The 11750-nt window shown below is 35.6% G+C and overlaps 1 protein-coding gene across 2 annotated transcripts in view; it reads left to right on the top strand.

Annotated features, from left to right (window-relative positions):
• Window positions 1-731: 731 nt before the first annotated feature.
• Window positions 732-11750, top strand: part of LOC150095754 (monocarboxylate transporter 9-like) — a 50155-nt gene continuing 39136 nt past the window's right edge. The window contains exon 1 of one of the 2 annotated variants that reach the window (XM_090410124.1): window positions 732-866. In XM_090410124.1, the coding sequence (XP_090266250.1) occupies window positions 860-866 (7 nt within the window). In that variant the 5' untranslated portion in view covers window positions 732-859. Of the gene's footprint in view, window positions 867-6652; window positions 6849-11750 lie in introns of those variants that run through there. The other variant, XM_090410123.1, reaches the window with a different exon arrangement.

Below are 11750 nucleotides of genomic sequence, written 5' to 3'. Positions count from 1 at the left end.
AACTAGCAGTAACCGCGTCCTAGCTGGACGCGGTTACTGCTATTCTAATATCGAATTAAAATGCGATATTAGAATAGCAGAAAAATTAGCCAGAACGCCATCTATCGGTATAAAAACAGTGCGATTTAATTTTACCATTTAGATTTGGGACATGAATTTGTATAATAATTTAAAGAAAAGGAAAGTAGCGAATTAGAAAAAAAACAACAAAAAACATTTCAATCAAAACAACAGGAGATAAACTTAAAAGACGACGCTGATATGAAAAGTGTGTCATTGAGAAAACTAAAGAAAGATCTAAGATATATGAGCACAATCTCGAAGAAAATTATGTTAAAATTGTACCATTTGGGGAATGATCAAGAAGAAGAAGGAACGTATCATTGGAGGAAATTACAAGTGCTAGATGTCTAAAACTGATAGAGGTAGGGTGTGATGGGATTAAAAACTCGCTTCTGTAATACTCGTAGAAAAGCATTATGGAGGATGTCTTCATTAACAAACCTCTCTCACAGCCGACTGATAAATGTAAAGCAAAACAAAGGAAGTCAAATGCTGTTATTTACCTTTATTTCGTACATGCATCATACCACGTGTGCATACGAAAATGGGAAACTTCACAGAGACGAAAAATAGGCTAACCAAGTGCATGTGACCTCGGCCTAGTATAGCAGAGATATCTGTAAACCTTCATTACGTCTCAGACAGAGAGATGTGGATTATAGGTGGGTGCCGTCGTAATCTGTATTTATGCACCAATAAGTTAAGGATTAGATTAAAGTAAATTCGGAATGCTGGGAGTGTTTACGTCCTCTTGCTTCAATGCTAAACAATTACTGGTTTAACACGAGATTTGTATATGAAAAGTGAGTCATGTTTTACTTTGAATTTATTGTTGCTTTTAAAATGTCAATGCGAAGAGAGCCAAATAAGGTATGTATTTTCACAGAGCATACGTAGTTATAACATTTTTATATGTGCAACAATTGATCACATTCATTTACTATTTCTCATTAAGGACCGTAAAGATATTCGTTTCGTGTTTTACTCGAACATACTGAAAAAATATTAAACAGGAGTACACCATGAGATAAACATTCTAAAAACATTATTTAGATAAACAGATAGTAGTGCAATTAGTATGACGCAAATGAAACCCAGTTTGTTTTGCAATTGAAGCACCTTGTCCCTTGAAGATCGATGTTCAAGGGCACCGCTACACGTATTATCCGGTTTTCGTTTCTAAAACTGAATTTGAGAAGACAAACACGTAGGCACCGAATGCGTGCTTTTTCTTACCAGATACTATCGTTCAATTTAAGCAGGTCGAGAACATATTAGTGTTCATAAACTCGTAATTTCCTGTTTTTATCATTGCTCTTTTCTGGTTTTGTTTTAAAAAAATAATATTTTTATTAACATATTTTTAATTCATTTAATTAATAATTTAACTTGGTTTTAATTAATCATAATTTAACTTGGTTTGGCTTCCAAAACAAGTTAAATTATGAGGCAGGTTATGGTTGAAAAAGGCAGAAACTCAGCATCGATGAGAAAGCGATTGAAAACACACACACACACATATGTAGAGATAGAAAGCAATATTATTCGTAAACAATCCGCCACAAAACGTTACAGAACAACAACAACAAAACAGCCATTGTTTGGTGATTTCAGTAGTAATCCAAACTCAGAAGAGGAAATCCCAAATCCCCCTTCTCTCATCAAGCTCCATAAAATGGAAGGGACTTTTGGTCAAGAGCATCAGCAGATTATTCAATAAAAAGCAAGTGTTGTAACCAAGACGTTTAACTTTCTGTTAACAAGCTCATACGGCACCTTCTAAAAGTTGCTGCCGTTGAGGGACCCATTCCGATCTTGCATCGGACTCGCTGAGTTCTTGGGATTCTTCGCATCCGAAGTTTTTCGTGGTGAGTCGCTACGTCTCTGAATACATCTGCGGACACTACTACCTGGCCAAGAACAAACACGACGTGCAATACTTCATTATGTTATGGCCGTCAGATTCAAGGTAACAGTTGCAATCATAAAAGGTATGTTTTGAAATATGCACCTTTTCTTCATATTTAGCCTTCCAAATCATTATTCAGCACATTTTTCTTCTCTCTTCCGTCATCTATGTGGATGATGATGAGGCCGAATGAACTCTTTCCACTTCTGTCTGTCCCGGGAGAGTCCGAACAATTCTGTCCAGTTTGGTGTCGCTTGTTGTGATTTGGTTTTCAGGTCCTCTTTTATATTCAGCACATTAGGAACGTATATATAATACATATAACAAAGACATTCAAGGTCATAAATTCTTCGTTTTATTTTCTTTTAAAACAACTATTGTAAAATGGAATAAGTGGATTGCTATCACACCTTTTGTTTTGTATGCTTAAACTAAATGTTAGCTGACCATAAACGATGGGAGTGGGTTTAAAAATTCCACCTTTCAGTAATGTTAAGCTTAATTGCCTGTTAGTTACGGCAAAATCATTTAGCTTCTTATAAACGTAATTAACGTGTTGAATGGGACAATTCTTTTATCTTCATAGTGTACAATGTCTATCAATGCGTGTATTCTGCTTCAAATTTCTGGGAAGATAAACCCTGCCACCTTCTTACGAGAGGGTCTAAAATGTCCAACATTCCGACTAAAGGGCATGTTCGTTCTTACAGCTGCACGATAGAGACGTTGGTTTCGAAAATTTATAAATACAATAATAAATATCTCATAAATAAATAAAAAGAAGAAAACTAAAGAGAAAATTAACCGATTTTTGTGAGTAAATTTTTTAAACTTTTGCAGTTTTGAATTTTTGTATTCTGTGTAGCAGATAGGATATCACCTGAGGATACTTATTAGGAATGTGATATCATGTTTACCACCTGTCTGTTCTGATGATGGTGAATGATGTGAATCAACATCCGAATGCAAATAAAAGTAACACTCGCAGCCAATTTGTTGTTCAGATCAACCGTACAGACACAATTGCCGTTACCATGATGGATTACCAACAACTGCTTATTCAAAAAAATCTTTCGAATTAATCACGTGACAAATTTCTTCCGATTTTTATTTTCTACAACATCGAATGCACACGCAGGATGCAAGAAAATGCCGTAGTGATTTCCTATTTTTTTTCAGACATTTCCTGCTCTTCAATTACGCGCTTGTGAAATATTTTAACGCTTGAGTAATCATAATTATCCCATATTTTTATATCCAAAAGTTTTCATGTCCCCGGATTGTAAATGCTCTTACCGTATAAGAAATTGGTTTCTTCACCAGTATATTAAGGACAATTCGGAAGTAATTAATCTGTCAAATACAATGTTGTTGCACACCTCCCATTTTTTAGATCTAGCATGAGATACACGCACGATAATCAAGGATTTATTTAATTAACTTGTTAGCAAGACGTCACTGAGCGAGCCCAATGAAATTTGTAACTCGATACTTCATTAATTAACCAGACTGCCGTGACACTCAAATTGCAAAAACAGGAAATACTTTACCCTTTCTTCAGTATGTATGCGGAAACGGTAATTGGGGTCTAACGTTTTCTACATAACAAAATAGAGTAGACAGAAGGGATGATACGGAATACCAATATAATAATACATTTCTCTCTTGGGAGAGCATCTCGATATCATAGCAAAGATTTTCCTGTTATGCCCATTCCAAAATTTGTATGCTGTGAAAATATCACCTAGTCAGAATGTACGCTATTACTCTATATCCCCCCCCCCCACACACACACACGCACTTCCAAGCAAAAAACTTCTGCGTAAAGTATAATATTGGTTTCTTTATATTTATGTGAAACATGCCTTTGTAATTTTTCCATCAACTGAAATAATACGAAATTTAATTGGATTGGCCTTACTTGGCATCCGTATATATCCGTAAGAAGTTCTAGCCTTGTGGTAATGGTATTTGTTCATTTACTTAGCATTCAATGTCTGAATCTCAGGTAAAACTTTTATAAGCTATTTTTCTCATGTCATAAAAGTCCAATCCAAGAAAGGTTGTAAAACTATCGCAAATTTGTCATTATTATATTATATAAATTTACCTCCATAAATATAAACAAATATTGCTTATTAAGTGAGCAAATGTACGGAGAAAAAATTAGTTATAAGCATTTTTTCATTCGGAAAAGATTAATATCTTCAGATTGCCGAGTACACATTATCCTATAAAATTATAAGCAAAATAAAACCTCCATGCTATTTGAAATTCCTGCTAGGAAGAACAGTAGTAAGCGGTACTACTTTAGTACCGGAACAGCACTATATTCTCTAGCTGGCGTGCATGGATGAAAGTGACACGAGAAAACGGCAAACCTCTTATCCTTACGTAGAATTATTGTGTGAAACCATGCAAGTTCTACCCTCTATAATGATCCGTGTTCTGCGGATCTAACGTAATGGATATAACATCGAAGCAATTCATAAATGAGCCTTATTTAATTCCTATTCAAATATCCTTTCCGACAATCAACGTAAACTAAGCAGTACTTGATACAAAGATGATAGCAAATGTTGTGTATGTGCGGAGCCCGCTGGGAAGCTTGGCTGCCACTACAAATACATAAGAAGGGGCACGGAATTAAACATCGTAACCAAATAAATTGATACTACCTTTCTCTTTTGATCTGCAGGAACTAGTAGAGTGAACTACTTTATAACATTGGTAATGGGTGGGGCAGTAGCCATTCCGAGAGTATTTGGATAATGAATCTAATTGGCTCTCGAGAAGTTTGACAATGAAAATACTTTTAATAAAGGGAACATTAAACTTCGTTGTTAAGCAGAAACTTGTACATATGACAAACTGTTCTGAACGTATTATTTATAGCTTACAGTTATATCCTTAGCGAAGGTCTGAACTGGAGTTCCATGTTTGAATTCTATCTCATGCAGGGTTTCTTGATCATCTAATCCTCTGCCCAAACCACGGAAGTAATGCACGATAAGTTTACAACATTTGTGTGAGTGGAATTAACATAAAAAAAAAAAAGTAAAATAAGATGTACGACAAGCAGAGACTCTAGACAACGCCCAGTTTTCAAACCTGCTGAAATGTTAGACGTTTGTGTAAAGTGGATGCTTTGTTCTGTAACATTATGGTGATATTTACTGATCAGGAAAAGATGTTTACTGTTAAATACTACGGCTTGCCAGAAAACCAATAAATCACACATGAAAATTTTGCTACACTGGCCATCATTGTCGAATTATGTACGACCATCCTAAGCATCCTTTGTGTTTTTGAAAGTTCCTGGTAATCAGAACACAAATGTTTGGCATCGAATTGCAAAGGGATTATGGCCAAATCCCTTGGAAGTTTTTTTTTTTTTTTTTAGCAACTATAGTTTACATGACTTCGTCTGCTCCGAGTGGGGAGGTACAACGTTACAAATCCCTTCCGACGACGGTGAGATCACTTTTGGGGTTAACCATTCGACGCATTTTTAGTGGTGAGAAGGAAAGCATGGAAATTTCGATGTGTCACAAATGACAAACCGACCTTTAGAACACACATACAAAATATTCGCAATTGCTTTGGTGTTCACCGAAACCAAATCCAGTTTATATATCAGGGAACACGTGATTTTTTAACCTTTAATTAATGCGGTTTTTTTTTTGGTTTTTTTCAGTGAAGTCTGTATCTGCTATCCGGAGTCGCATTTCTTGCGTGTAAATAACTGGCATATTCTTCAGTTCATTTCAGGTTAAAGAGAATGAAAGAATAACTTTCACTTCCTTAAAACTTCTCTAATATGCGTCTAATAAGAAAAAAATCCCGACATGGTAAGGTTGTATAAACTTAGGCTTCTCACATGAATACTACATCTTACAGATCCTATTTCGTTTTAATGAGCTGATACGTTTCAACAGAGAAAGCAAACTTGCTCTGGTATTTACTATCCAAGGAGGCCCCCCAACCCCTTTTTTTTAAGGAGTTGTTAGTAAGAGCGAATGTGGAGATCTTTTACCATTTTTTTTTCTTTTTTGGTGAACATTCTGAGGTATAGTTTCAGATATAAACATTCTTTCTGATTGATTCAACCCATTTCTTAAGGTTCATCACCACTATCCGCGAGAGTCTTGTTAGTGTTTTCCTTCCTATATATTTGTTTTTAAATGTTCAAAATTCATCGCTCATGCATTACCTACAACTCCACCCCTTCTTTATTCAGTCATTCATTGAACGGAAAAAATATACACACAACTCATATTTCATGTACATATATTTACATATACGAAACTGGAATATCGCCAAATATACTCCAGAAGCTCTCTGTGAACCCGGCGATGAAACATTTGTTTCTTTTCTCAGCGAGCACACTTCACGATTTAATCCAGTACATTTACGAAATGCACTCCTCCTCCGCTACCCCCCATCATACCAGGGAACAAAAATCAATGCATGCCAAGAGCCGGTGCAGAAATGTTTCTTTTAATCCAGCTTACGTGGTATTAAATGACTCTGGATACTCGGTGTCGCTATCAATACAGGTGTTCCGCAGGAAATTTATTACAAGTCATAGTAAGAAAGGTCATCACTACTGCCGTATAAATAGTGCACTTCCCACTAGCGTCATTCAGTTGCTACGTAAAGAGAATGGAGACCAGACAGACATGGCACGTTACCCGGTCAGAATCAGTCGAAAGCTGGCTGGTGGCGTTTGCTTGTTTCTGCCTCAGCTGTATCACCGTAGGGTTGCAGAGGTCAGCGGGGGTTATGTTTGTATCGGTAGTTAACATCTACGGCGTGGCACGAGAGCAGGCGTCATGGCCGTTCTCTCTCGGAGGATCCATCATGTGCTTACTGGGTAAGTAGTTCCTCTATTTTTAGTCGCGCATCAAGGAAGTTAGTTGTACGTTACGATGGCGCCACTGGAAGAATAGGGTTAGAGACACGTCTCAGAAGTCGTTTCAAAAAATACGGGAGACAGGGCGTCGTTTATATGATGACTTATCCGTGGAGCATGATGCAACTGGAAGACTTATTTTGAGCTTATCATGCTTGTATTCTTTGAATTCAACTCAGATTTATAAATCAATGCATTTGAGTATGGAGATACACGGTTTAAAATCTTCAGTGACGCTACGAAGCCAATGAAATTCATTATTATTATTTTTTTAATTTTATCTTGAGAACTGCATGACAACATGAAACTGCGCATGTTTTTCCCCCCATTGCTTTAATGTTTCAAAATAAATACAGCAAAAACCCCTTTTTTTTTTTTACACTTTTCAGGGGACTGATGGAAAAAAGTGTAAATAGCAGGAAATGACTTACTGCTAGTATGTGAGTCTACATACCAGATTACAAAATTTAATAACTGAAAATAAATGAATTTGCAATTACTTACATTTATCTATTTAAAATAATCTTTATTTGTTGATTGTTTTTGCTTTTCGTTTTTTTTTTTTTTTTTTTTTTGACATCGCGCCAGATTGCTTTGCATTGAGTTCAGTGCTTGACCTGTTTTTTTACTATCGTGTTCAAAGTGGACACGGAGAGTCCAAGATCTTTTGCTAAATGCACACGTGTTCCGGAATGCCAATCTACACGTCGCAGAATTGCTATCTTTTCTTCTACCGAAATACATTTTTTTTTTTCTTCTCCATGTTACTAACGTGGATAATCCACCACCGCAACTTGAAAGCAACTTTCACACGCTAAATTACGTAGCAGAAATTCTGCAATATCAATTCGTACTGTGATTGAAAAATCACGGTATCGCTCATCACAACATTACTGCGGCAAGCGTGCAGGACACCGTGATTGCGGAAACGAAATTACAGCCGAAAGTAAGTAACGCCATCTGGGAACAGAAATGCGCGATTTCTGCAGCAATCGAATCGAAAATCAGTATTGACACCCGAGGAAAAAAAACGCAAATTACGGGAAATAACGTCCACATCAAGTTGTTGATGGCGGGAAAACAATACATCGTAAGAATAGGCCTTACGACGGGATCAACGGAAAATGACGTAATGGCAGGAAAACGTAAATTGCGAGAACGTAAAAACGGGGTTTTACTGTAGTTCTTAAAATTTCACATAATTAACTGTGCTTCTGACTGCTTAGGCCTTCTTATACTTTGCTATTAGAGTCAAGGCTGTTGCCAGATTAGATCGCGCCTTGAGGCAAACAATTAAATATCACCCCTGATGGATTATAAGACAAAAATATTAGAAAATCTCCAATTGCTATTTTGTTTTTATTACAAGTGAAACATTAATCCAAACGATTATATAATAATGTTAATTAAATGTTCGCTCTACAGGGATATCGCACAATAAAACTGTTGATAAGCTCTTCTACATTTAAATTATAAGCTATGTCCATATAGTTGCTAGACCAATCAATCTTTCTTGGGTCATTGCTGTTCGCAAATAATTTTTTAATCAGTTTAAGCTTGAAAAAAATTCTTTCAGCACTTGCTACGCTAACAATTTCTGTCAGCACTGTCAGGGTGTAGCATAGAGGCAGGCTGCCTCTATGCTACACCCTGTCGACGGTACTGGTTACAGCATTAATGAGGATGGTTTGGGAACATTTTTATTTTTAACTGAGTTTATTTAAGTACAAAATATGATTTTCTTGCCATCTACTTTCTTTCTTTTTTTCAGTGGGGAATTTTTGGTATATTACAACGCATGCTTATATATAGAGTATAGCACTTTTTGGCAGTGAAACATGGACAATGGGAACAGGAGATAGAAGACCGGAGGCATTTGAAATGTGGTGTTGGAGACGAATGCAAAAGATAAAATGGACACACAAAAAAATCTAATGAAGTTCTTAAGAAAGTAAATGAACCCAGAACACTGATAAAGACATTAATAACAAGAAGAGACAGATGGATTGGACATATCTTACGACATGAAAGTCTGACGGGAAGAATAATGAAAGGCAAAATCAAAGGAAAAAGATACTTTGATCAAATGAAACAAAGCACCAAACTGAAAACATACTACGAAATAAAGAGGAAAGCAAACAGAAGAGAAGAATGGAAGGAAATGCTGCTGAGCTACCAGTCATAAGACTGATGCAATAGAAGAAGACAACAATGCATAATAATGTTAGCGTTTGTAATAAACCCAGTTTATTTTGTGTGTGTGCGAGAGAGAGATCAGATTCATATAAAGGCTGTGCTGTGAGAGCGTCCTAGAGCTTGTGTTTTTGTTGTCTGGATTTACGGCCGAAGCAGCTACTACGAGATCAGTGTGACACGTAGGTTAATTTGCGTGTGTTCCCAGTCCAGTCAGTCAGCGTTTTTTTTTTTTTTTTTTGGATGAAAAACCAGAGTAGTTCCAAGGAGAAACATCCTACCATCTCCATTTGATATGTTTTTGTGCTTATTGATATTAGAATTTCATTCCGTCCGTACGGTAACCCTCTTTTAAATCGTAGCACATAAGCAGATCCTCATCCTTAAGATATCGTAAAGTTTTCGTTAATAGTAAATTAATTTGTTTTTACATCTATGGATCATACAAGTTTGGATTTTAATTTTTATACTAATTATGGCTTTTGTATAGTTCGTTGACGGTGGTACCAGTGGCTGCTTGTACATAAGCACTGCGACACTGCAGCACCCACAAGGGAAAAAACCAAAAAATTAAATTTTGTTTGTGTTTATAAACAATGCTGACAACATTATATAAATGCAATACAATATGTTAAAGGTTACAGCTTATGTTTCGACATTAACTGAATAATTGGAATTGTTCGATTAACGAAGTGTCGGAATTATCACGTTCGGTCAGTTGCGGCTAGACTCGCTGATATTCGTTTGCGCTTGTCACTGCACGTAACAAGTGAATCCGACACTGCTGAACGAGCAGTGTCGCTACAGATAAGTTGTATGCTTGCGCGGTTGTTTCTGTGAGATACGAAACGTTTATTATTGGTGTGTGTTTGTGGTGAGGGCAAAATATTTTTGGTAAACCTTATTTTATTCTGTTAAAATAACATATTTATTTATTATAGATACAAGGCTGAATTATGACGAGTGTCATAATAAGTCTGTTGAAAATATGAAAAGAATTATATTTTCTCAATTATCGTTACACGAAACAAATACACTGAGATCTAACGCAGTGTCGGAATGCCGAAACCGACCCTGCTCATTGAGCAGTGTCTCTCTACAGATATACTGTATGCTTGCGCGTTATTTCTGTGTACGAAACTTATTTCTGGTGTGCGTTCGTAGTGAGGGTGAAATATTTCTAATAAAGCAATTTTTGTAATATGTAAATTTACTTATTAATAAATTGGTTACTGATTAGGAAAAATGAATTATTTTTTCATATTTTGTATATGCAGCACCCCCCCCCCACACACACACACTTAAAATTTTCACCGGCCGCCACTGCATGATACTATAATCATGACAGCAAATAGACGATGTTTTTATGAAGTATTCATAAAAAGCATGTTTGTTTTCTATTTTGATTTTGCAGTATTGTTCCAATTTCAGAGATGAATTGTTACAATTAAAATAACGCTGTCCCAATAGCTGCTTTTAAACTACTGCAATCTCTTTAATACTTAGCTCATTTACTTTTACATATGGGATTGTTTATACGAAACGTCACTTATTTATTTTTAGACAGGTAAAACGGTCGAAAAAGAAATTGCCGAAATAAATTGAATGATTGAAATTTTTTATAGCAATTCTAATAAGTAGAAATGTTATAAAAACAACATTCAATGTTATTGTTGGTGTTTTTCAACAAATAAAAAGAAAATAGTTATGCTAAATTTAGTCAAAATCTGTTGAAGAACACGTCCTGTAGTGTTATTGGCGTAGGAGAAGAAGAAAAACTCTGGGGCGTTTTTCGCTTTTTCCAAAGTGCTATTAATCGGACTCATCGCCTCAAATGTGACGGGTTGAGCCTTGCAGTTAATAGAAGCAGCAGATCGATAATATTCGCTTATAATTGGAGTTATAGCTGGTTCAGAGTTTGATGCTACTGATTCTTGTGATAAAAGTAGTCAGTGGCTCTGCATTTCTTGGCCTTGCAGTTATTCTGTGGTTAGTATCGAAACTGTATTTTAACATATCTGTTCAGCGGTATTAATTATTCAAACTGAGCTCGGTACGGAATGTATAGCTGCTCAAAACGATTAGGGGATGTTTTAATTTCTGTCGAATAATTATACATTTCTGCAAATAATTCTAACTATTGGGTACTTTATACATGAATAAATATTTCTTACTCATGGATAGGTGTAATTGACGAGATATTGTTTAAATAGTCGATATTTATTACAAATTTAACAAATTATACATTTTAGCGTTAAATAATTTTAACAAGAATAACCAAAAATGTTTTTGTTAATTTTTAATTAGGCGTATGGTTCCATTAACAGCGGTACATCTTAATTTCATGGACCGGATAAGATGATCCAACACTTCTTGTGGGATATTTCCCTCAATCTTCTGTGAGAGCAATTTCGACAAGTCTTAACATGATTTTGTACCCAGTTGCGTGTTCTACACTGCTGTATATTAAGAATATTTTAAAATAAATGTGTTACATTAGTAAATTATTTTTATAACTTTTATAATTTACAAGAAAACCAAAATATCTCTAATTGTTTTGAGCAGTATAATTCCATATCATCCTGAAAACATTGCTTAGATTTAAGTAGCGAGAGAGAAAGCTCCTCTGATCGATGACTACAAGCAAACTTATAAGCAAAAGAATATCTA

The sequence above is a fragment of the Typopeltis vanoorti genome, chromosome 20 (assembly GCF_054136105.1).
Source record: "Typopeltis vanoorti isolate ZY-2024b chromosome 20, IOZ_Tvanoo_1.0, whole genome shotgun sequence".
In the NCBI taxonomy this organism is placed as follows: domain Eukaryota; kingdom Metazoa; phylum Arthropoda; class Arachnida; order Uropygi; family Thelyphonidae; genus Typopeltis; species Typopeltis vanoorti.
Note: the sequence above shows the minus strand (reverse complement) of the source record. Positions and strands in the feature narration are given on the sequence as shown.